General features: G+C 42.6%; 1 protein-coding gene across 2 annotated transcripts in view; it reads right to left on the bottom strand.

The window, feature by feature from the left end:
- Positions 1 to 6,932: 6,932 nt before the first annotated feature.
- LOC122945692 (katanin interacting protein) overlaps positions 6,933 to 27,023 on the bottom strand; it is a 205,555-nt gene continuing 185,464 nt past the window's right edge. For both annotated transcript variants that reach the window (XM_044304839.1, XM_044304840.1), the window contains 4 exons: positions 24,878 to 24,979; positions 15,269 to 15,429; positions 11,454 to 11,539; positions 6,933 to 7,038 (listed from right to left, as the gene is read on the bottom strand). In XM_044304839.1, the coding sequence (XP_044160774.1) occupies positions 6,980 to 7,038; positions 11,454 to 11,539; positions 15,269 to 15,429; positions 24,878 to 24,979 (408 nt within the window). In that variant the 3' untranslated portion in view covers positions 6,933 to 6,979. The remainder of the gene's footprint in view (positions 7,039 to 11,453; positions 11,540 to 15,268; positions 15,430 to 24,877; positions 24,980 to 27,023) is intronic.

Below are 27,023 nucleotides of genomic sequence, written 5' to 3'. Positions count from 1 at the left end.
ATTTTAGGCTCCAGATGGAGCTGTCTCATTGATGTCTGTGTATAGAGCTTTATCAATGAAACAGCTCCATCTGGAGGCTAAGATGACGTGAAAATAGGATATCATTCATTTTTCTCTGAATATATGATCTTGACCATGTTCCATTTCCTTTTAGAGGAAAGGACGGCTGAGACCTCGCCGTGTGATAATTGGTCAGTGTGCTGGTGTGGACGGCGCGGTTGCGTGTGGGGTGGCAGTGGCACAAGCTATCTCTTATAATAAAAGCCCTGTGTGCGTGCTCAGGGCTGCGTGTGTGCCGATAATTGAACTGCGCATGTGCGGTGAGCCGACCAATCACACAGTGCTCCACACGCACCTGCGTGCGCCTAATCACCACTGCCGCTGGCAGGTTATGGTGTGCTCTCCACGTTGGAGCACCGGCATTACTGTTCGTGCATCATAGAGCCGCACAGTCCCAGCACTCTCAGCCGCTGCCAGCAGTCTCAGACACCAGTCGCTGCCAGCAGTCTCAGCCACCACTCAGTGCCAGCCGTCTCAGTCATCAGTCAGTGCCATCAGTCACAGTGCCAGCAGTCTCAGTGACCAGTCAGTGCCAGCAGTCTCAGTCATCAGCCAGTGCCACCAGCCACAGCAGCCAGTCACAGTGCCAGCAGTCTCAGCAACAGTCAGTGCCAGCAGTCTCAGCACCACCAGTCAGTGCCAGCCATCCCCTTGCCATTTAATAAGGACTTTTCCTACTAATGTTTATGCACTACTGTTCTACCGCCCGATATTGTAAAGGGCTTAATGTCTAGTGTATTATATAATGTCTGATTTTCATTTTTTACATTAATCATAGGATAACCTCTTTAAGTACCAAGAATCCCAGAGCACTTCCAAAAAATTAGAAATGCAGTGTTGATTTTTCTGTATTTCCAGGCTCAAAGTAGTGCATATTGAATAGAGTAAGTGGCAGTGGCGTAGGGATTGCCATAGCAATGGCTATGGGGCCCTACGCCACTGGGGGCCCAGGCCGCCGGCTGAGGATTTTTTAATTTTTATTCATGTGGCGAGTACGCTGTGATAGGGGGCAGCTGGAGGCAGAGAGGGAGTGGTCCCGCAGTTTTAGGTGCATTTCGCCAAGGAGTTAAAAAAAAAAAAGGGTTATTCCCATCTCAGACATAGGGGCATATCTCTAGGATATGCCCTCAATGTCTGAAAGGTGCGGTTCACAATGCGGGCTCCGTTCTAAGTAAAGGTGCTGGTGACCAGCACCTTTACTTAGAATAGAGCCCGCAGAGTCTCGGGGGGCACACAGCGCATGAGCGGCTGCCCTCCATTTATTCTTATGAGAGCACAGAAAATAACCGAGCGGCACACTTAGCTATTTTCGGAAGTCCCACATTGAAATGAATGGGAGATGCACTGCACAAGCTTGGCCACCTCTCCATTCACTTGTAATAGCTGAGCCAGCTCTCTCATAGGAATAAATAGAGGGCAGCCATGCATGCGCAGTGCGCCCTTCGGAGCTTTGCGGCTCCTTTCTAAGCACATCAGGCATTGGAGACATATCCTAGCGATATGCCCCCAATTGGGAGATTTAGAATAGGTGTGGGGGTGGGAGGTCTAGGAGGGGTGTGGGGATGTTGGGGTGGGAGGTCCTGTTGGGGTGTTTGGGTGGGAGCTCTGGAGGGGTGTTTGGGTGGGAGCTCTGGAAGGGGTGGGAGGTCCGAGAGGTATGTGGGGGTGGGAGATCCGGGAGAGGGGGCCCATTAAAAAAAGAATTCTATGGGGCCCAGTAATTTCTAGCTACGCCCCTGGTAAGTGGGCAAAGAAAAGATACAGGAAATTTTGGTCAATATTACCATATTCAGGTGTGTATCTGTGGAGATGTCAAGACCGGGTACTTGACTCAACCAACAGTTCCCGAAGGCAGAGATACAGCATTGAAAGAAGGTCATATTTACCAAAATGCCTGCTGTCTATACTTTGGCCTATTGTTTTATTTAATATTGACAAATTTGAGCCTAGAAAATACAATAACGTCTACACTGCATTGCAAAAATGTTGGTAGTGCTGCGGATACTCTGTTCTAGGCAGATGTGAACCTAGTCTTAGAAACCATAGGTATAAATTATATACAACAGTACATAAAAATCATCTTGTTATCAGCTCATTGTGTCTCAGTCAGTTTGGTTCCTGCGATATTCAAAATGCTGGGTGCAAACTTCTGACTTTAGACCTTAAAGGGGTTGTACCATGAAAAATATTCTACCGTTTTCAAACCAGCACCTGGATCTGAATTCTTCTGTAATTGCATGTAATTAAAAATTTAGCATAGACACTGAGTTATTCAACAAAATGTATCTGTATAGCACCAGCTGCTGTAAGTTTTTTTCTTTATCCGGCTCACTGAGATGGACGCACATGCTCAGTTTCATCCTTCACCTGCCTCCTGAGCTGTGATAGGGAGAGCATGGAGACCCCCCCCCCCCCCCCCCAAAGCTGCAGCAGGAAAGACACTCCCCTTGAGCTGTCAGCTTGATATAAATCTAGCAGAGCAATGAATGGAGAGATCTCTGGATCCATGTGAGGTACAGGGCTGGTTCTGGCTGTGTTAGGGTCCATTCACACGTCCGTTGTTTCTTTCCTGATCTGTTCCGTTTTTTGCAGAAAAGGAAAGATCTGGACCAGATCTGGACCCATTCATTTTCAATGGGTCCTGAAAAAAATCGGACAGCTCAATGTCTGATTTTTTTTTAAGGACCCATTGAAAATGAATGGGTACAGATCTGGTCCAAATCTGTTCCGCAAAAAATGGAACAGATCAGGAAAGAAACAACGGACGTGTGAATGGACCCTTAGAAAGACATTGTCATGAAGTATATGATGTCTGATTTTAATTTTTTACTTTAGACCCCTTTAACCAGCTCAGCTCCCTTAGCTGAAACCCCCTTAATGACCAGACCACTTTTTACACTTCTGCACTACACTACTTTCACCGTTTATTGCTCGGTCATACAACTTACCACCCAAATGAATTTTACCTCCTTTTCTTCTCACTAATAGAGCTTTCATTTGGTGGTATTTCATTGCTCCTGACATTTTAACTTTTTTTGATATTAATCAAAATTGACCGACATTTTTGCAAAGAAATGACATTTTTCACTTTCTCTTGTAACATTTTTAAAATAAAACTCAATTTCTATATACATTTTTCTCTAAATTTATTGTTCTACATGTCTTTGATTAAAAAAAAATGCAATAATTGTATATTTATTGGTTTGGGTAAAAGTTATAGCGTTTACAATCTATGGTGCAAAAAAATTAATTTACGCACTTTGACTTTCTGAGCACCGGTCATGTTTCCTGAGATTCTACAATGCCCAGACAGTAGAAACACACCACAAATGACCCCATTTCGGAAATTAGACACCCTAAGGCAGTGGTGGGCAAACTTTTTTGTCAACTTAGCCAAATATCACCAAAACCACGATTGAAATTTATTTTGAGAGCCACATTTTTAAAACCTAAAATATATAGGAAGGAAGCATATGCTGAAGTGAATGGGTCCATGATGCGGGCTGCACACGGCCGTGTGCAGCCCGCATCATGGACCCATTCACTTCAATGGGTCCATGATCCGGGATATGAGGGCTTCAGAGTCCTTCTGGCTGTGCCTCTGCACCGCAAAAAAGTAGTGCATGCGCTAATACTAGTTAGCGAACACGCCCTCTCTTGCTTTGTGGAACGCAAATGCGTCCCACAGGAAAGATTCGATTCCTCTCAGAGGAGTACCTAGAACTGACTGGGCAAATTTTTGTATGGGGCTCCCCACACACACTTCTTCACAAACCGCCTCCTCCTGTGCAAACCCCTCTTATATGGCTATTTTGTGACTGTTTACTGTTATTTTTAGCACAAATTTGTTTATTAACATTTACAGTTGCCGACGGAGTTTATATTCAACTCAACCCCCTTAAAACCTGCGCTGCAATTGTAATAGACATGTCTGATTTACCTTTACATATCCACAAGTATTTTAGCCTCTGTACCTTTCATACTGCAGCCATGGACGCAGTCATACACACACTCTCCACATACATGGACGCACTCTCCACATACATGGACGCACTCTCCACATACATAGATGCAGTCATACACGCACTCTCCACATACATGAATGCAGTCATACATGCACTCTCCACATACATGGACACACTCTCCACATACATGGATGCAGTCATACACGCACTCTCCACATACACGGACGCAGTCATACACGCACTCTCCACATACATGGACGCACTCATACACACACTCTCCACATACATGGACGCACTCATACACATACTCTTCACATACAGGGGCGCACTTATACACAGTCACCACATACATGGACACACACATATACAATACACATATATAGACACCCAGCTTTCCTGCTGTGCCTCTCCCCCATACTCTAATGCCTCTGCATTTGTGCCATGCAGGATAGCAGGGAAGCTGGATGACATTTCATGATATAATTCACCCAGCTTTCCTACTGTACTGCAGGTCACATGTGCACAGTCTGGGAAAGCTGAATATAACCCCAGTTCTCCTGACACTCATATCACTGGTGCAGTTGTGGCAATCCAACTGATGTTCAGCATGCTGGGCAGGGAAGGTTCAACTTCAGGCAGCAGGAATCGCGGGTAGAAAAGGGGGCAGGGCTATTATAGCTCCGCCCACGTCAGGCTGTTCTGTTGCTGGTCACTGTCCATCATAAGAACTAAGGTGGGGAGAGGCGGAGCAATGTCACTGATGTCAGGTCAGAGGTGTAAGTGCAGCACTCTGGACCCGGGGCAGGAGAAGTCAGCTGCTCTGACAGGGGCCCGGGGTGACAAAGTACAGTGACTGCTCCCGGGCCCCTTCTGAGCTCTGGCCCCGTAGCAGCTGCTTCCCTGATAGTTACGCCACTAATTCCTCTGTAGCGCAGGATGGGTCGCCGTGGTAAAGAGCCGCATTGAAGGGTCTAAAGAGCCGCTTGCGGCTCGCGAGCCACACTTTGCCGACCACTGCCCTTAGGTATTCGCTGATGGGCATAGTGAGTTCATGGAAGTTTTTATTTTTTGTCACAAGTGGACAAATGGAATTATTTTTTTTCTTACAAAGTCTCATATTCCACTAACTTGTGACAAAAAATTAAATTTTACATGAACTCGCCATGCCCCTCACAAAATACCTTGGGGTGTCTTCTTTCCAAAATGGGGTCACATGTGGGGTATATATACTGCCCTGGCATTTTAGGGGACCTAAAGCATGAGAAGTAGTTTGGAATCCAAATGCGTAAAAAATGCCCTGTGAAATCCTAAAAGTACTCATTGGAATTTGGGCCCCTTTGCGTACCTAGGCTGCAAAAAAGTGTCACACATGTGGTATCGCCGTACTCAGAATAAGTAGGGAAATGTGTTTTCGGGTGTATTTTTACATATACCCATGCTGGGTGAGATAAATATCTCTGTAAAAGACAACTTTTCCCATTTTTTTATACAAAGTTGTCATTTTACAGAGCTATTTCTCTCACCCAGCATGGGTATATGTAAAAAGACACCCCAAAACACATTGCCCTACTTCCGAGTACGGCGATACCACATGTGTGACACTTTTTTGCAGCCTAGGTGCGCATAGGGGCCCAAATTCCAATGAGTACCTTTTAGGAGGGCATTTTTAGGCATTTGGATTCCAAACTACTTCTCACGCTTTAGGGCCCCTAAAATGCCAGGGCAGTATAAATACCCCACATGTGACCCCATTTTGGAAAGAAGACACCCCAAGGTATTCTGTGAGGGGCATGGTGAGTTCATAGAAGTTTTTTTTTTTGGGCACAAGTTAGTGGAAAAAGATATTGTGACAAAAAATAAAATTTTATATGAACTCGCCATGCCCCTCACAGAATACCTTGGGGTGTCTCATCAGGCCTGATCGGGCGAACACTGCATTTTTTGTAGAGCCTATAGAACATGTCCTATTCTTGTCCGCAATTGCGGACAAGAAAAGGCATTTTCTATATAGTTCTGGCAATGTGCAGATCCGCAAAATGCGGAAAGCACATTGCCGGTGTCCGTGTTTTGCGGATCCGCGAAACACATACGGACGTCTGAATGGAGCCTTACAGGGGGGTGATCAATGACAGGGGGGGTGATCAGGGAGTCTATATGGGGTGATCAGGGGTTAATAAGGGGTTAATAACTGACAGGGGGGGGTGTAGTGTAGTGTGGTGATTGGTGCTACTTACAGAGGTGGTCGATCCAAGCAAAAGGGACAACCAGAGGACCAGGTATATTAGACGCGGTTAACAAAACAGAGTCTAATATACTTTTTTAGGGTTAAAAAAATCGCATCTACAGCCTGCCAGCGAATGATCGCTGCTGGCAGGCTGTAGATTAATTTGTCAGCCGCGCGTCGCTGTGAACACGCGCGCGTTCACACGAAATCTCGGCTCTCGCGGGATAGGCGCGCCGACGCGTCAAGGAGGAATAACCCGGCACCTGGTCGGGAGAAGGTTAAAATATATTTCTATTCATACTAAGAATATTGAAGCCTTACAGTCATCTCATTAAAGGTTTACAATGTGCTTCCTGCAAAGGAAATACACATCTATTTCAGCTATTAATTGCCAATGGGACAAAGACATTACTATTGTAAATGGTGATAAACACTACATAGGAAGTGAGATTATAGGAAGGAACATCACACTTAGGATGATGTACAGAACTATTGCACACTTAAAGACTTTGTGACTTACAGTAGTAAACCATTAGGAAGAATACGGTGTCCGAGGAGGTAAGACGCATTGTTTTCTTTAGCTTGTTCAATGAACCATACGATTATTACAAATATTTATGTTAGATATTTATTGTTTAAATGTAAAAAAATATTTGAACATAAAATGTATTATTTATACAAATTCAGATAATAAATAACTATGGCTATTGCTCCCGGGCAAAATTTGTCTTCAGAACCGTCTATGTCTCCCGCTCTGTTTGTCAGTTATACAAGTCTTTGGACGTAAAGCTGTAAGAAAAGAGATTATATTATTAGAAGGAATTACTCCCCCATACTGAGCTAATTATGATTTGAAAATTAAAACATAGTGTTGATAGTTTAAACTTAAGGCATTTACATTAAGGTCAGGACAACACAGCAACATTTAGCCAAATAATTACCATACATTTTACAAGTTGCAAGATGTTTATGGTCAATATACAATTTCTCACTTTGGCTCTGGCAAGAACAGATCTCCCAGTGACAGCCTCTTCAAATAAGAACCAATGAGAGTGAGAATGGAGCCATCACTTTCTTGTGAATGCATGACATGCTTAGGACTCCCAAAGTTAAAGGGAACCTGTCTCCGGGATTTTGTGTATAGAGCTGAGGACATGAGTTGCTAGATGGCCGCTAGCACATCCGCAATACCCAGTCCCCATAGCTCTATGTGCTTTTATGGTGTAAAAAAAACGATTTCATACATATGCAAATTAACCTGAGATGAGTCCCGCCCCAGACTCATCTCACATACAGGACTCATCTCAGGTTAATTTGCATATGTATGAAATTGTTTTTTTTTTACACAATAAAAGCACATAGATCTATAGGGACTGGGTATTGCGGATGTGCTAGCGGCCATCTAGCAACTCATGTCCTCAGCTCTATACACAAAATCCAAGTGACAGGTTCCCGTTAAAGGGCATCTTCTAATAAAAACATAATTAATCAAATTGAAAGGACATCTGTCAGCAGATTTGTACCTATGAAACTGGCTGACCTGTTGCACGTGCACTTGGCAGCTGAAGGACTGTGTTGGTCCCATGTTCATATGTGCCTGCATTGCTGAGAAAAATGATGTTTAAAAATATGCAAATCAGAATCTAGGAGCAACAGGTGAGTTGCTGTTACACCTGGTGGTTCTGCTCGCTCTGCAACTATCATGCCCTCTCCCGTTTGATTAACAGAGCCAGACATGATGATCTTTTGATTGCCTGCCCTGTCAATCAAACTGCAGCAGGCTAGCAGTTGTAGAGAGAGAAGAACCTCTAGGTGTAATGACAACACCCCCGTTGCTCCTGGAGGCTCATTTGCATATAGTAAAATATTTATTTTTCTCAGCAATGCAGTCACATATTAACATGGGACCAACACAGATGTCTTCAGCTGCCAAGTGCACACAGGTACAAATCTGCTGACAGATGCCCTTTAGTGGAATCTCCATCTTTTCACACTACGGTATGTTGTTTCAAGCTCCAACATTCTGTTTAAACATTTTCACTACACATCTTTATAGGGGTTGGAGCTCCGCTTTCTGCATCAGAAAGAAACAATGCTTATGAGATGAATCATCCATCGCAAAATGCTATTAAAGATATAAAATGATTCAAAAAGAAAAAAAGAGGATTAGATCGCAGAATTAGATGACCTACCAGCCACAATGTGAGCTTTGACAACTGTTCACACGGTGCGGTGCGCGCTGGTGGGTTGGTGGGACCCAGTGCCAGGGTGGCATTGCCAGACAGCAGGGGTGCTGTTTGGCGGCTGGGTCTCACCGCCTGCTTGTGCGGAGCTGTGGCACCGGCAGATGCCAGGCAGTGCTGCGCCAAATTTAGAGTAGGTCCCACTCCAAGAGGCAACCTTGGTGCGGTGAGTGGACTTATGCCTTTTGATCAAAAAGTACACTAATGCCTCTTATATAGCATGCAGTATAAGGGGCTGTACACTAATAATTGCGCTGAGAAGCGATGTAAATTTTGCTGAGAAGCAGTTATAGATCAAAGCTAAGCTTGTGGATGTGCGATCTTATTCTCTTTTTTCTATTTTGAATCATAAAGATATAAAATGTTTGCTGTGTCCAAGGAGTATGTCCAAAATAATGTTGTGCACTACCACTAATGGGGTTAGTCCACACAACTGTGTTAGCTGCACTGAAAATTCCAGCAATGTGATTCCCAAGGTGTGATTTCTGCTGACTGCTTTGAAACCTCCATTCTATCCCAGCAGGATGGAGTCAGGCAGGGCCTCTGCCATCTACAAAGGTGCAAATGGACAGTTCTCCTCATCATCCTGTCGTATCCAACACCTCTGACTGCCATGTACAAAGCATCTGCTACCCCCTGCTAAACCGGATACTGGAGTAAGAGGATTTATTTTGGTGGGAGATTGGAAAAGAGGTTTCAATATTCAGTGCTCTCCACTCCCCTCATTAATTCCCCCCAATGGAAGAACTGGGATTTGGATAGTCAATGACTGGGCCAACCAGAAACTGGAAACCATCCTGGTTCTATAAAAATGTTGCATGAACATATTTAATTTTTATTACACAGTGTGGGAGTCACAGCCGATCTGACAGGTATCCATTTCTTTCCCTTCTCCCGGGGGCAGTAGGTTCTTATTACTGTATTTTCTCCAATTTATTTTATTCTTACTGTCTTTGTATGTTAGTTTTACTTTGTCTCATTTTACATCTTTTTTTTTTGTGAGCACTGCACTATTTTTTGTGTATTAAATATTCACTTCATATGTCTGTCTTCTAAAAAAACTTCTAAAAGAATCCATAGCCTGAACGTGTGATCACATGTGAGCACAACGTTTATACATGGTTTTTGCAGCGTTTCCAAATTACATCAAAGTTGGTGGTGGCAGGTAGTGCTCATGGTGTTGGGTCTGTGCATGTTTGGGGGTGATCTACACTTACTTTGCAGCCTGAGGGTATGGTGTATGCAGAGTGAGAGCTTTGAGGTAGTCTGGCCCCTGGCAGACCCATCCCTGGTACCGTGACGGACGTGACACTAGCACAGCTATTTTCATGCACAGACTCAACACCACAAGCAATACCTGCCACCACCGACTGTAATTCAGAAACGCTGCAAAAACCACGTATAAACGTTCTGCTCACAAGCGATCACACGTTCAGGCTATGGATTATTTTAGAACAACAAGGCAGACGTATAAAATGAATATGCTTTCTAAAGTATTCCTTTAACCTCATGCGGACACATGACGTACCGGTCGGCATGATGTCCCGATACCGGCGGATGGTGATCAGAACAAGATGCCTGCTCAAATCATCGAGCAGGCACCTTGGGTCAATGCGTGGGGAGGTCCCGTGATCCCCCCGTGTCGGCAATCAGACCTGTGGTTTGCGGCTTTTACATGGTGCGGCGGGCAGCGGTGCCATCGGGTCCCCGTGGGGCTGTAGGGGGGGAAACTTTTTTTTTTTCAACTTTTTTTATACTTTTTATTTTTTGTCCCACTTTGGGACTTCAACTTTTGGGGGTCTAATCCCCTTTTGCATTCCAATACCTCTGTATTGGAATGCATTGACTGTATGAGTAATACAGTGTGTATTATACCCTAAAATAGTACCAAAAAAACTGCCACCTTATCCCGTAGTTTCTACAATGGGGTCACTTTTTGGGAGTTTCTACTATAGGGGTGCATCAGGGCGGCTTCAAATGGGACATGGTGTCAAAAAACTGTCCAGCAAAATCTGCCTTCCAAAAACCGTATGGCATTCCTTTCCTTCTGCGCCCTGCCATGAGCCTGTACAGCAGTTTATGACCACATATGGGGTGTTTCTGTAAACTACAGAGTCAGAGCCATAAATATTGAGTTTTGTTTGGCTGTTAACCCTTGCTTTGTAACTGGAAAAAAATGATTAAAATGGAAAATCTGCCAAAAAAGTGAAATTTTGAAATTGTATCTCTATGTTCCATTAATTCTTGTGGAACACCTAAACGGTTAACAAAGTTTGTAAAATCAGTTTTGAATACCTTGAGGGGTGTAGTTTCTAGAATGGGGTAATTTTTGGGTGGTTTCTATTATGTAAGCCTCACAAAGTTACTTCGGACCTGAACTGGTCCTTGAAAAGTGGGTTTTTGAAAATTTCTGAAAAATTTCAAGATTTGCTTCTAAACTTCTAAGCCTTGTAAGATCCTTAAAAAATTAAATGTCATTCCCAAAATGATCCAAACATGAAGTAGACATATGGCGAATGAAAAGCAATAACTATTTTTGTAGGTATTACTATGTGTATTATAGAAGTAGAGAAAAAGTAGGTATTTTTTATAAATAAAAATGTTTTTTTTTTTTAAATCCAATTTACCAGTGTCATGAAGTACAATATGTGACAAAAAAAAACTATCTCAGAATGGCCTGGATAAGTCAAAGCGTTTTAAAGTTATCACCACATAAAGTGACACTGGTCAGATTTCCAAAAAACGGCCTGGTCCTTAAGGTGAAAATGAGCCCAGTCCTTAAGGAGTTAAGTGGATTTCACACTTATTTCAGTATCGAATACATTTAAAAATTAGTGTAAGAAAAATTACAGAAAACACTTATTTTTTTGCATTTTTGTTACATCTGCTTTTGCGGTTGTAAAGAAAACAAAATAAAAACAGAATTAAAAATCATTCTAAATACATAATAGAAATACAGACCTGGATCAGCAATGTGGCTCTTCTTAAAGTTCACGACAACTTTATTATCATTCATCATTCTTACATCTTGATCTTCTACCTGGTTGCTGTAATAAAATGACAGTATTTATTGAATTCTAACACTATGTGGGTCTAAGCTCTTTTCTAATGGTATAATTGTGTTTTGATGAAAAACTACTTTCTTAAATGTCTGTGAAGGTTCTCATTTATCCAGGTCATGGTATATCTGTAAAGAATAAATCAAGGCAACTGGACTTACTGTAGATTTCTTGAAAACGTTTCACTCGTTCTTCCAACGAGCTTTCTCAATTCTGAGTGACTGTACAAAAATTCTCTGGGAATAAATACCCATGCTGGGTAGATTGACCTCTGACCCCATGCTGGGTAAAATTACCAGATGTTGATTCAGTTACATATTTATTCCCAGAGAATTCTTGTACAGTCACTCAGAATTGAGAAATCTCGTTGGAAGAACGAGTGAAAAATTTTCAAGAAATCTACAGTACGTCCAGTTGCCTTGATTTATTCTTTACAGATATACTTTCTTAGATATTTACGGCTAATCTGCCATTGTTCTAAACTGAAAAAGGAATTTACTGTGGAGAATCTCATTCATTATAGATTATATAAAGTCTCCATGAACATGAAAAGGGGGTACTCAGATTCTATGTAGCTATTCATGATTGTATATCGTCTATAGCAATTTTTAACTCTAGGAGGCAATAGGAACAAGATTAGGGGTATTTTTCAGATGTGGAATAGCACACTGTGGGAGATATGCTAAGCTAAATGCACCAAAATTCTGGATCTTTTGCCTCAAACAATGATGTAGAAGCTTTACACTACATTTATTATGTGTATAAGACACCTTTTTGCGACTAGCTACACAAGGGGGTGTGGCTTACCAGAAAACCTCAAAGTTTTCTGGGGGATATAATTATATTTTACGTAATGTCTCCAGCCTGCCTGCTGAAAAGGATTAATACTTACCTGCTACACACTGCTCCGGTCCTCTACTCTCTCCATCTTCCAGTCCTAGCACTGTATACATCCATGGGTATGGGTATGGTCACATGCACCTCTCCAGCCAATGACTGGCTTCAGCAGTGACGTGCTGCCTGTGGCCACATCACTGCTCAAGCCAATCATTGGTGGGTGAGGTGCATGTGACCCTGCCCATACACCACCATAAGAAAGCAGTGCAGAGACCAAAAGATGGGGACAGCAATGAGGACCAAAGCAGGTATGAATCTTCTTTTTCAAGAGGCAGGCTAAGGGCATTGCTTAACATAATAGTAACCAAAACACTTCTTTACGACACAGCGCCAGTCTATTACATTGTTGCAAGTTGGTAGTTAAGACTAAGCTGTGTAATAGTACAGAGCTGTGATGACGCAGGCCCAGGAGCTGTGTCCGATCCATAGCTCGTGGGTGCCACTGCCAGGATTGTTGCGGCAGTCAATGCTGAGCATAGCATCTAAGAGGTTAGAGAAAGCAAAGGGGGCAGTCTGCAGTGAATTATATGAGCCAGGATGCTCAAGTTCCCTAGTGAGATTTATAAAATAAAAAATAAAAGCAAAAAGCAAAAAAATAAAAGTTACAGTTAAGTGTTTGGGCAAAAATTCAAGTAGAAAAAAATAATAATAACTATACATAATTAGCATTGTGTCTGTAATGATCCATAACATTAAATCCAGTATACAAACAGCATAAAATGTAAAAAACTAAATAAAAAACTGTCCTTGCCCCACGAGAAGCACACCTGTGTATATGTGATTGATGATGCTTCTAGACCTGGGGGGAGCCGCGGCCTGCGGTGACCCATTCTGCAAGTCTGTTTGACATTTAGATTAAGGACAACTCTGGACTCAAAGATGCCACCTACAGGAAGATGACATCATGACACCATGAGTTTATTTCCTCTGTTGTGCTGTTTATGCTACTTTACTTTGAAAAATAATAAACTGATTTTGAAAAGAAAAGGAAGGTGATAACCTCTACAAGCATGTCTACAAACTATAATGGGCTTGGGTGACTGGCTAAGACAGTATCTGGGAGGTGTTCTAGGGATGGACACTGTATGGGCTATGTGTATGTATGGCTAGTATATAAGACAGTACATAGATAGCTAGTTAGGCACTTCCTTCCCTACCCCTTACTTTATGTTCTCTTTGTCCCAGTCCGTGTATAATTCCCTGTACTATTATTAAATCCCCTTTTAGAGATCCAGTAGCTATTTTGGTAATTTATACTTAACTGGCCCCCGAAAAATCTGCTGATTCCACACCATCTCACCAATTACCCTGTGACACTGCACCATGTAATACTGAATTGATACAATGAATGCCAACAGTAATTTTTAAGTGACAAAAGCTAAAATCTGCATCTCTAGTTCTAATTATGCCTATATTCATCCCAGGAACTATACAAGAGTCTACGGGGCAATAGCTGTATTTGTAAAGGGACAATTATACCATCAAAATGGCATGTGGCAAAATTGTAATGTGATATACCCCACAGGAAAAAGGCAATAACAAAACCTGTAACAGATATTATTTTTTTTTGCTTTCTCTAGACGACAACAGATCAGAGAGAAAGAGTGACACGATGTGCACTTGACAGTCTCATTGACTGGAACCTCTGCTAACAGACAATCCTCAAATCCTAGTGAATAAAGCACTCCTCACATTTTAATGCTGGTGGTCATCTGTGTTATATGCTACAACTGGCAGAATCCCCACTGTAATGGAACCTTCTAGTGGTTGTCCAGGATGTGTTTTTAAATTTGTACTCCAGCCTGAAATACCTGTGGAGAAATCCATCACCCAGCAGTGATGTGTCACTTTCCATTACACCTGATCTCTGTGTGGGCTTCACTACTGGTTTTGAATCACAATAACTGGTGAAAATAACTGACCAAATAATTGAAGTGGAAGTTCACAAACGGGGAGCAGAAGACCAGAGAAGAGTGGATGGGAGCCAGGTTGCAGGTGAGTATGGATTTCTACACAGGTATTTCAGGATGGGTTGCAAATAAAAGAAAATGCTGGACAACGGATTCTGGCGTGTTTTTAGCCATATTTTTAGGTAACAAAATACAGTAAAATACTTTATTGTATTTGTTCTTTGGGTTTCCCGCAAAGAAAACTTATCCCCTAGCAACAACAAGAACGAAGGTCCCCAAGTGAATGGTTTAGTATAGTGCTTGCATGACCACCGCTTTATTCCTATGCACTATGGGAAAATTCAAAAAGGGGACTCTAGAACCACCATTCTTGTGACTGTTGGAGCTCCCAGCGGTTGGACCCCCAATGATCATACACTTATTCTCTATTCCGTGGCTAAGGATAAGTGTTCTTTGTGAGAAAATCCCTTTGATACTGACTCTGCTACTTGTTGAATATACAAGCAAAATCATTCAGTGCAGTCATTTTCTGTTACAGTAGTTTAAGTATTAAACCAGATTTTTCAGTAATAGTGTTAAAAGACGGAGAATATTCAGCTTCCTGAGGTTTTCTAACACACTACAGAATATTTGCTCCATAGGGCAGAAAGCCTGCAGTGTGTATGTATCCTGTATACTTTGACAATAACCTAATATATTGGAGGTACCCTCAAAGGATAAATGACATTATGTAATAATGTTGAATAAGGGGAAAATCATGTCACATCATACAACTGCAAAACACTGTGCTCATGATTAATTTGCTACTACTAAAAATATCAAATAAAAAACGGAATAACTAAAACAAGCTAAACCAATACTACTGTGTGGAATAAGAAAGTGAAACATTTAAGTACACCTTCCTACATACCTTAAAACTGTTCTTTTTTCTGCTTCTGAAATTTTCTTGTCATTGGCAAACAGGATGGTATGATACGGTATCACAGGATCACACGTCGGCAGTATACCATGAGAAATGTGGCTGACTTGGTTTAAAATCCCATTGTACACAAGGAGGTCATCCACAAGGAGCTGGCAAAATATCCAGTAATAACAGTAATATGGGGTAAGGTTTTCACAAAACCATTAATACATTTTACTGCAGTCAATTAGAAATAATGAAACAAGCAGATATACATGGTTATAAAGTAATTGTGAAAATGAAGAAAGAAACAGAAGGTATTATAAACTTGTCTTAAATCAATATATCATTTTAAATGTCATAATTGCTGATCGCAAATATGCTTCCTATAGAGCAGAACGCAACCGACTGCCATCAATTCTGTACATAAAACATATGTCACTTACTGAATATAGAGATGGATTCACTTCAGACAAACACTAAACAAGATTATTACCTAATCAAATAGGATAATAAAGAAGAAATAGATTTTCACTCAAAGAGAATTAGATTTTTAAGACATTGCTACAATGATAAATCATAGGCAGTAAATTGTCTGCCCTGCAAAATTATAAGCAAATGATCAACCCGCTAACAACCCAATGGGTGAGCGAGTGAAAAGCCCGCCAGTGACATCATTGTAGAGTGGCTAATCTGTCTATAGTCTTATGGAGGCAGCTATAAGATTGCTACTAAAGGAATCTTTAGGACAGTTTGGGGTCTGGTCAATAAGAGGTTGAGATGAATCTAGTTTAACTTAACCACATTGATTAAAGGGAACCCGTCATCATAAATATGCAATGTAAGCTGCAGACACTACGTACATCACGTTTCAAGTTAATTTGTGACGCACATCACAATACATAGTATACCGTGCAGTGAAATGTTTAAACAACATTCCACTAAAATAAAATTAACCCTTTCTATCCCGGCCCAGTTTTCACCTTCCTGCCCAGGCCATTTTTTTGCAAATGTGTAATTTTATGTGGCAATAACTTTAAAACGCTTTTACTTATCCAGGCCATTCTGAGATTGTTTTGTCACATATTGACAGTGGTAAAATTGAGTAAAAAAATGTCATTTTATATAAAAAAAAAAAAATACCAAATTTACCCTAAATTTTGAAAAATTAGCAAATTTCCAAATTTCAATTTCTCTACTTTTATAATAGATAGTAAAAAGTCCAAAAATAGTTATTACTTTACATTCCCCATATGTCTACTTCATGTTTGTACATTTTGTGAATGCCACTTTATTTTTTGAGGAAGTGAGAAAGCTTAAAAGTTTAGAAGCAAATCTTCAGAAAATTTCCAAAACCCACTTTTTAAAGGACCAGTTCAGGTCTGGAGTCACTTTGAGAGGCTTACATAATAGAAACCACCCAAAAATGACCCCATTTTATAAACTTCACGCCTCAAGGTATTCAAAACTGATTTTACAAACTATGTTAACCCTTTAGGTGTTCCACAAGAATTAATGGAAATGGAGATGAAATTTCAGAATTTCACTTTTTTGGCAGATTTTCCATTTGAATCCATTTTTTCCACTAACAAAGCAAAGGTTAACAGCCAAACAAAACGTAATATTTTTTCCCCTCATTCTGTAGTTTACATAAACACCCCATATGTTGTTGTAAACTGCTGTACAGGCACACGGCAGGGTGCAGAAGGAAAGGAAGCCATATGGTTTTTGGAAGGCAGATTTCACTGGGATAATTTTAAGTTGCCATGTCACATTTGAAGACCCCCTGATGCACCACTAGAGTAGAAACTCCAAAAAAATGACCCAATTTTGAAAACTATGGGATAAGGTGGTAGTTTTGCTGGTACAAACCAGATTCCAAAAAAGTTGGGACACTATACAAATCGTGAATAAAAACTGAATGCAATGATGTGGAGATGGCAAATGTCAATATTTTATTTGTAATAGAACGTAGATGACAGATCAAACGTTTAATCCGAGTAAATGTATCATTTTAAAGGAAAAATACGTTGATTCAAAATTTCACGGTGTCAACAAATCCCCAAAAAGTTGGGACAAGTAGCAATAAGAGGCTGTAAAAAGTAAATTTGAGCATAACGAAGAGCTGGAAGACTAATTAACACTAATTAGGTCAATTGGCAACATGATTGGGTATAAAAAGAGCTTCTCAGAGCGGCAGTGTCTCTCAGAAGCCAAGATGGGTAGAGGATCACCAATTCCCACAATGTTGCGCAGAAAGATAGTGGAGCAATATCAGAAACGTGTTACCCAGCGAAAAATTGCAAAGACTTTGCATCTATCATCATCAACTGTACATAACATCATCCGAAGATTCTGAGAATCTTGAACAATCTCTGTGTGTAAGGGTCAAGGCCGTAAAAGCATACTGGATGCCCGTGATCTCCGGGCCCTTAAACGACACTGCACCACAAACAGGAATGCTACTGTAAAGGAAATCACAGAATGGGCTCAGGAATACTTCCAGAAACCATTGTCAGTGAACACAATCCACCGTGTCATCCGCCGTTGCCAGCTGAAACTCTACAGTGCAAAGAAGAAGCCATTTCTAAGCAAGATCCACAAGCTCAGGCGTTTTCACTGGGCCAGGGATCATTTAAAATGGAGTGTGGCAAAATGGAAGACTGTTCTGTGGTCAGACGAGTCACGATTCAAAGTTCTTTTTGGAAATCTGGGACGCCATGTCATCCGGACCAAAGAGGACAAGGACAACCCAAGTTATTATCAACGCTCAGTTCAGAAGCCTGCATCTCTGATGGTATGGGGTTGCATGAGTGCGTGTGGCATGGGCAGCTTGCATGTCTGGAAAGGCACCATCAATGCAGAAAAATATATTCAGGTTCTAGAACAACATATGCTCCCATCCAGACGTCATCTCTTTCAGGGAAGACCCTGCATTTTTCAACAAGATAATGCCAGACCACATTCTGCATCAATCACAACATCATGGCTGCGTAGGAGAAGCATCCGGGTACTGAAATGGCCAGTCTGCAGTCCAGATCTTTCACCTATAGAGAACATTTGGCGCATCATAAAGAGGAAGGTGCAACAAAGAAGGCCCAAGACGATTGAACAGTTAGAGACCTGTATTAGACAAGAATGGGAGAGCATTCCTATTTCTAAACTTGAGAAACTGGTCTCCTCGGTCCCCAGACGTCTGTTGAGTGTTGTAAGAAGAAGGGGAGATGCCACACAGTGGTGAAAATGGCCTTGTCCCAACTTTTTGGGGATTTGTTGACACCATGAAATTGTGATTCAACATATTTTTCCCTTAAAATGGTACATTTTCTCAGTTTAAACTTTTGTTCCGTGATTTATGTTCTATTCTGCATAAAATATTAGAAGTTGGCACCTCCACATCATTGCATTCAGTATTTATTCATGATTTGCATAGTGTCCCAACTTTTTGGGAATCCGGTTTGTACTAATATGATTTTTTTAGTGTCTCCATATTCTGAAAGCCATAGTTTTAAAAAAAAATTAGGGCGACTGTCTTATTTAGGGGCTCATTTTTTTCAGTATGAGATGACGGTTTGATTGGTACTAATTTAGGGTGCATATGACTTTTTGATCGCTTGCTATTACACTTTTTGTGATGTTAGGTGACAAAAAATGGCTTTTATTTTATCTATTTTACGGTGTTCATCTGAAGCTGTGAGTTCACAAAAATCTTGTTTTCTCGCTCGTTCATTGGGGGACACAGGACCATGGGACGTTCCAAAGCAATCCACGGGGGAAGGGGGGGGGGAACTATATCCCATGGGACAAGCCTTTCCTAGGATGAGAAGGGGAAGGGCAAAAGGAAGGGAGGACTATGTCTTCATTGACATGAAAAGCCAAGACTACCTTAGGTTCAAAAGATGGCACCGGACGGAGCACCGCCTTGTCCTGGTGCAAAACTAGGAACATTTCCATGCACTATTGAGCAGCAAATTCCGAAACACACCTGATGGATGTGATAGCCACCAGAAATGCCACTTTAAAAGGTAAGCATACCGAGAGAAACGTTGCATAGCGGTTCAAAGGGAGCAGACTGAAGAGACCCTAGGACCAAGTTCAAGTCCCAGGAGGGTAAAGGGGGGTGATAAGGAGGAACAGTATGCGCCACCCCTTATAGAAAAGTTTTCACTGTGCTCGAAGTAGCCAGGGTGTGCTGGAAAAAGATCGACAGCGCCGACAACTGCCCTTTCAGAGAGCTAAGCGCCAGACCAGAATCTAGTCCCGATTGGAGAAAGTAGAGAATATTTGGGAGCAAAAAACGCAACGGTGGAAAATCCCGGTCCTCACAAAACCGGAGAAATGACCTCTAATCCCTGTAATAGATTCTGGACGACACCGGCCCAATTCTGGCCCAAATCATTGTATGGATGACTTTATCAGGGAAACCTTGCTGTTTCAAAATGGGGGGCTTCAACAGCCACGCAGTCAAACGTAGTGACTCGAAATGCTGGTGGAAGACCGGTCCCTGAGAGAGTAGATCTTCTCTGAGTGGAAGGGGCCACGGTGTGTCTGCTAGGAGGTGGATTATCTCAGAGTACCACTCGACGGGGCCAGTCCGGGGTGATGAAAATCACTTGAGGATGGAGAGGGAGAGGCGGAAACACGTACAGGAGGGAGAACCCATCTCGTGGTGCAACCAGAGCGTCTACTGTGCACGCCTTTGGATCACTTATGCGAGAGAAGAAGGCGGGTAGCTTGTAGTTGAACATGGATGCCATCAAGTCCACGTCCGGCTGTCCCCAATGGTGACAGATTTCTGCGAAGACCTCTGGGTGCAGGGACCATTCCCCGGGTCTATAGTCGTCCGACTGAGAAAGTCCGCTGCCCAATTCTCCACCCCTGGGATGTAGACTGCCGACGGGGCTGGTACGTGCTTTTCTGCCAATTGAAGAATCAGCGAGGATTCGGCCATCGCCGCTTGACTGCGGGTTCCCCCTTGATGATTGATGTAGGCCACTGCTGTGGCGTTGTCCGATTGTATCCGGATTGGCTGACCCGTCAGAAGGGTGAGACCAATGAAGGAGGGACAGACAAATGGCCCGAAGTTCCAAAATGTTGATTAGCAGTTTGGACTCAGATTGAGACCAAACCCCCTGTAATGTCCGGGGTGGGAAGACTCCTACCCAGACCTGAAGACTGGCATCGGTAGTGATGACCGTCCAGGAAATCGGGAAAAAGGATTTCCCCAAATCCAATGTTGGTGTGGAGAGCCACCATCTGAGTGCCGAGCGCACCATTGGAGCGAGGATTATGGGTTTGTCTAAGGAGTCTGCCAAAAATGTGATATATGTGGATGGATGTAGGGACGACTTCCAGAAATTCACTAGCCAGCCAAACTGTGCTAGCGTCTCCAGAGTGATGTGGAGACTGTCCTTGTTGTGAGCGAAGGACGCCGCTTTTACTAAAATGTTGTCCAAGTAGGGGATTAGAGAGAAGCCGCCGGAATGAAGGAGGGCCAGAACTGGAGCCAGAACCTTTGTGAAAACTGGCGATGCTGTCGCCAAACCAAACCAAAGGGGATAGCGACGAATTGGTAATGTTGGCAGTCCACTGCAAAACGCAAAAAGCGATGATGCTTTGGGGCAATGGGACGTGCAAGTATGCATCCTGGATATCTATGGATGAAAGCTTCTCTGGAACAGGGCGAATTCCTATTACGGAACGAAGAGACTCCATCCGGAACCGCTGTATTCGGAGAAACAGATTCAACAGCTTGAGGTCCAGAACGGGATGAACCCTCCTTTTTGGGAACTACAAACAGATTTGAATAAAAACCTGTGAAGTGTTCCGTGAGGGGAACCGGGGAAATTACCCCCTGAGCCAGGGGAGCCTGGATCGCCTGAAAGAAAGCGGCGGCCCGATCCGCCCTTTTGGGAGGTTGGGATAGGAAAAACCTTTCTGGAGGAGGGGAAGCAAACTCGAGCTTGTAACCTGACGACACGATCTCGAGTGCCCATGCATCTGCGATGTGGGCCCGTCAATGTTTCTGAAATAGGAGAAGGCGACCCCCAAACCAAGAGTATGGGGGCGCACCATCATGCTGAGGCCTGTTTGTTGGCTGTGGGGGTGATAGGCTGAGCCTGTGGTCGCCAAGCTGGTTGCGGCTTAATGAACGGCTTCTTTAGCTGATCCTGAGGGGCGGCTTGGGAAGAGTTCCCTGCCGCTGGGCGTGTACCAGCAAAGCTGCGAAAGGACTGAGTCCGGGAATGGGACAACCTAGCGCGAAAAGTGCGCTTATGCTTGCTCTGCGGAAGGTGGGTACTCTTACCTCCCGTAGCCTCTGAGATGATCTCATCCAGACGAGACCCGAATAAACGAGTGCCAGAGAAGGGCAGAGCTGTCAGGGAGTGTTTTGAGGATGAACCCGCTGCCCACACCTTGAGCCATAATTTGCGTCATAGCGTGGCTTCGAGAGCTGAAGAGCGGGCTACAAGTGTGCCCGCATCCAATGACGCTTAACAGTGGTACTTCCCCGCCTGGGAGATTTGTGAAGCCAAGGTGTGGAGTTCTGTAAGAGGGACCCCCGTTTCCATGTCCTGATGGAGGCGTAGAGCCCCTCTGAGACTGCCTTCGCCACCCATGCGGAACCAAAAATGGGCCTGAGCGCGGAACCACTTGCCGTGAAAATGGACTTAGCCAAAGACTCCATGCGGCGATCTACTGGATCCTTAAGTGAGGAGCCGTCCGCCACAGGAATCGCTAGATTCTTGGCCAGACGTCCTACAGGGGGATCCACTTTAGGAGAGAGGGTGGATTGGGATAACTTGGAGAGGTCCTCCACTGCCCGGGATAGTGCACGGGCCTATTCCGGTTCCATACCTGAAGGACGGTCAGATATCTGCATAGGCTGGGAAGGGGGGACCTGTTTGGGCGCAGAGCAAGCGGAACAAACAGAGTCCGGCTGGCTGCATGGAAATTTAATGCTGCATATAGTGCAAGCGCAATAGGTGGTGGCCGGAAGTTTGCGTGGGTCACTGGTGGGCTCAGACATGGTAAGCCCCCTAATGCTGGACACAAGCTGTAAAAAAGACCAAAAGGAATTGTCCTACCAGCGTGTGACCTCAGGTCCTGTGCCCTCCAACACCTCAGGGCCGAGCGGATGTCAGGCACCTCCCCCATGCCCCAGTAGTGGCATGAATATAGGCCACGCCCGCCGCAAAAGACGGGGCGGGGAGAATTACGGTCAGGGCGGCCTGAACAGCCGTCCTGACTTAATGAGCCGCGGCCTATCGCAGCGGGAAAGGAAGCCACGCCCCCGCCAGAGACGGGGGCTGGTAAACTGCCGCCTGAACGGCAGGAACAGCCGTTTGGATCTGTGTTTGTCAATGGGCTGAGGATGACTGCAAGTATTGCTGTCCGGCCATGGCAAGGAAGCCCTCCAAAGCAACCAGCTAGTGACCCCCGATGTCCAGTGGGGCATCCACCGCACCGGTAAAGTAAGAGCGGAAGGGAAGGGGCAGGGGCCGCCCACACCGCATGGTGCCCACAGCGCACGTGGCAGGGGTCCGGCAGTCACTGATAGGGCGGGCGCAGCTCCTACACCTACCCGATTAGCGAGCCATAGTAGTACTGCACTGGGCGGCAAGTCACGTTCCGCTGGGTCTTCACGCCATACAGCGGTTTCTAGGCTTTGCAAATTTTTATTGCCAGTTCATTCGTAATTTTTCGTCTCTCACATGCCCCGATCTCTGCTCTTACCTAGAAAGGGATGAACGCCAGAGCCTGGACTCCTGAGGCTGATGCTGCCTTTAAAAAAAAAATCCTTTGTCTTTGCTCCTATTCTTCATCATCCAGATCTTTCCAGGCAGTTCTTCTCATCATATGTATCTTCAAACAGCGCATCTAAACCCACGCCAAGCCAGATGGGCACTCTTCTCATTTGAATTTTACTTTCGCCCAGCTGACAAAAAAATCAAGGAAGATGCTCTGTCCCGCTCGTTTGATTCCTTGGACCAGCAAAAGGAACCCCCGTACATTATCAAACCCGCTTGCCTGATCACTGTGGCTCCTGTACTGGTCAATGACATTCCTCCAGAAAGGACCTTCCTGCCACCTGCAAAAAGGAGGAGATGTATACAACCCTGAAGGCATGACTGGCTGGTCATCCAGGGATTAGCAAGACTTTAGAACTTTTATCATGCTTCTACTGGGGGCCCACACTTCCGTAAGTGCATGATTACGTGTCTGTCTGCATTGTCTGTGCTCAGAATAAAATCTTCAGAACCAAACCACCCAGGCTGTTGTTACCTCTTCCCATTCCCAACACCCCGCGGCAACAAATTGGCATTGATTGTGTTACTGAGCTTCCACCCTCTGCTAGACGTACAGCTATCTGGGTGGTTGTGGACCGGTTCTCCAAGATGGCTCACTTCATCCTTTTACCCGGATTGCCCTGGGCCAAAAAACTTGCAAAATTATTTGTAGAGCACATATTCCGGTTGCATGGACTACCTTTGCACATAGTTTCTGATCGTGGAGTTCAGTTTACCCCTAAGCTGTGGAGGGAAATTTGCTGACTGTTTAAGATTGAATTAGACTTTTGTTCATGGTATCAACCCCAGATCAATGGGCAACTAAAGTGGGTCAATCAGATATTAGAGAACTATGTCCGGCACTTTGTCTCTGCCCAACATGACAACTGGGTACAATTGCTACCTTGTGCACAGTTTTCATATAATATCCATTCTAGTGAGTCTACCGGATCCTCTCCATTCTTATTTGTTTATGGACAACACCCTTGTACCCCTCTCACTGCTCCCAGTGTCTGCCTGCTGCAGATTCTTCTTTTAGAGATTTCTTGAAGGTTTGGCGTCAGACCAAACACTTTATTAGCAAGGCTGTGACTCATATGAAAGTAAATGCTGATAAAAAACGAAGAAGACTTCCTCAGTAGATAAGGCTCTTCTCTAAAAATATCTGCTTAAAGATCCCTAGTTTCAAATTCACCCCTAGGTGAGGCCTGATTAACAATGGGGGTCTAAACTGAGCTGTGATGAAAAATATTTTTTTCTTATCTTATATATACACACACATGTCACTATATATCCTGCAAAGCATTATTATATTTGGGGTATATAAAATATCAATTGCCTTTAGATTTATTCCACCAATGTGACAGTTTATTAAAAGCAATAAAAAACATGTGGCTTAATGTCATCAGAATAGATGAAAATTAATAGAACTGTTATAAAGCACTAATAGTCGCAGATAAAGTGTAAATCTTTTATTCTACAGTTTGACGGAAATCAATATTTGTGATGGATACCTCTTGGTTTTAAGACATCATATGTGCAATAAATCTTGTTAAGCTAGAAAAGAACTATAAGTCTTCTAGCCTGAAAACCTATTCTCTGAATCTAAAATAGAACATAAGAAACAAGAACAAAGTGGTTCTTTTTAAAAAACAAACAAAAAACTATAATACATACAATTATGTAAGGATGGTTTTGCTTTCCCATTTTTAAAAACGCAGTGTTGCATAATACATAATACTTTAGTTTGCAGTCACAATTTTTAGATTTACTAGAATTACTAATAAAATGAATTTTACTTCAATTACCATAAATAGTTTGTACTTACAGCAAACTCTTTTACACCTCTTAGTGGTGTTTTTGCATAATTCCATAGTTTTATCACAGACACTTTGGTTGGTTGATCAAAAACAACATAGATTCGATTAACCTAATGAGAAATAAAATCTGCATCAATTAAAAAGATAAAAGCCTTTACATATTGACAAGTTTTTAATTACGGTAAATCTTTACTCTATACTACAGCAGAACCAAGTTAGTGAAATCCTAATTTCAAAAACAGAAAATAACTTATTATATAAAAAAGACAAATTTTGATTTATCTGAGTAGAATGAAGAGGGCTCATCTCTCATTATTATTATTTATTATTAAAGCGCCATTCATTCCATAGCGCTGTACATATGAAAAGGGGTATGCATATATAATACAGACAATTGCACTAAGCATAAACAAGTTGTATCTGTTTCTCCAGGCTCAGTGCCGTACATAAATGTGTGTCTGTGCTTGTTTATTGCAGCCTAGCCTTCAAGGGCTGAGGTACAGTACCAAGTAGAGCCACACTCATATCATTGTCATTGTGCCTTGAAAAACACTGAAAACTCAACAGTTGGACCCAACCTCTGGGATCAATGCTGCTTCATAAAATGAAGGCCAAAGTTTAGGTTTTCATCTACACAACAAAGCTCCACCACTTCATGGTGTAGCCTTTCCGTTGCCTTCACAGTAGATGACTGGGAGCGTTAAAATGCAGGGAAACATGGAGGTGTCACAGGATGTATAAACCCCATCATTTTAATGATCCGGCATGTACAGTGGTGCTTGAAAGTCTGCGACCCCTTTACAATTTTCCACATTTCTGCACAGAGGCCGTGGCCTCTTCAAATAGCTGATCCATGGGATTGCTGGGTGTTGGATCACTGCCAATTGATGACCTATTCTGGGGGTAGGTCATCAATATCAAAATCTCACACAACCTTTTTAACTAGTGCACTATTAGCTGTGATATTTTGTAAAACATCCAAACAATTAATGACTAGCTCAGGTGATAATGATTGTATATCACATCATTAGAAAACTCTTCTTGTAATCTGTACATCATCTGTATAATCTACACCCTGCAACTGCTCACCTCTTGGCACACAACACATTAACACCTTCCCCCCTCTCAAGGAGGCTTACCACAGACCTGAGTCTCAGTGGAAAAATAGAAAAAAATTATAAAAATATAAACTATCTCTGGCGCCATCCTCCCACAGGGTGACGCCCTAGGCACCGGACCTCAAGTGCCAAACTATAAATATGACCTTGTCTGTAAGTCTACATATTTTGGAGATATTCCCTAGGCATGTGGAGCTATGGCAATAATGCTTTACAGACTTCTGTGGGTGCAATATTATGGCATATGTCTTATGGCATAACGGTTCCTATAAAATAACAGCTTACTCAGAGAAACATCAAACGTTCATCTCTAATGCGTATCTACCAAACGTTTCCTCTTTTTTTGTACATTTATTCAAATGTATTTGATATTTACTGTTAAATACTGTTTGCACATTTATTATAGAAAATATCAAATGTCCCACAGTATATTGTGTGCAAGATATATAGGAAAGTGCTATGTGCAAAGTCAAACCAAAGATCATGAAATACTTTTATAGAAACCTGGCCGTTGCGCTGCACTTGGTTCACTTTCGGAATTTGACTTTACTTCCTTTTATTCCTTTATCACGTCTCATAAAGGCCTGTCTTATCAGAGTCATAAAAATTGTACTTGCCTCCAATCACAACATTCATTCTCCAACATACTTTGAGAATGCTGTGAGAAATTATACTTTATAATAAATAGTGAAGGATTCTGCGATGATTTTACCACCTTACACTGCTGAATAATTAGGGGGCATAGCCTAATTGTATTCCAATTACTGTTGCGGTGTATCATAGAACATATCAACAGATTTCAAAGTCAGTCCCTATTGGGACAAATAAAAAGTGCAAAAAAATAAATAAGACATTTTAAAATATAATAAAATATTTCAAAAAATTCCCCTTAAAAATGTTTCATTATGTAAAAAAAAATAATAAAAATATTAAAAAAAGTTCACAAAATTGGTGCCACTTTTCCTGCACTGACCAAACTATAAAAGTAGCGCAATATTTATGAATGTCATAATAAATGGAAATAAAAAACAGTCCC

The sequence above is a fragment of the Bufo gargarizans genome, chromosome 8, assembly GCF_014858855.1.
Source record: "Bufo gargarizans isolate SCDJY-AF-19 chromosome 8, ASM1485885v1, whole genome shotgun sequence".
Taxonomy (NCBI): domain Eukaryota; kingdom Metazoa; phylum Chordata; class Amphibia; order Anura; family Bufonidae; genus Bufo; species Bufo gargarizans.
This window is presented reverse-complemented; position numbering and strand designations above follow the sequence as displayed.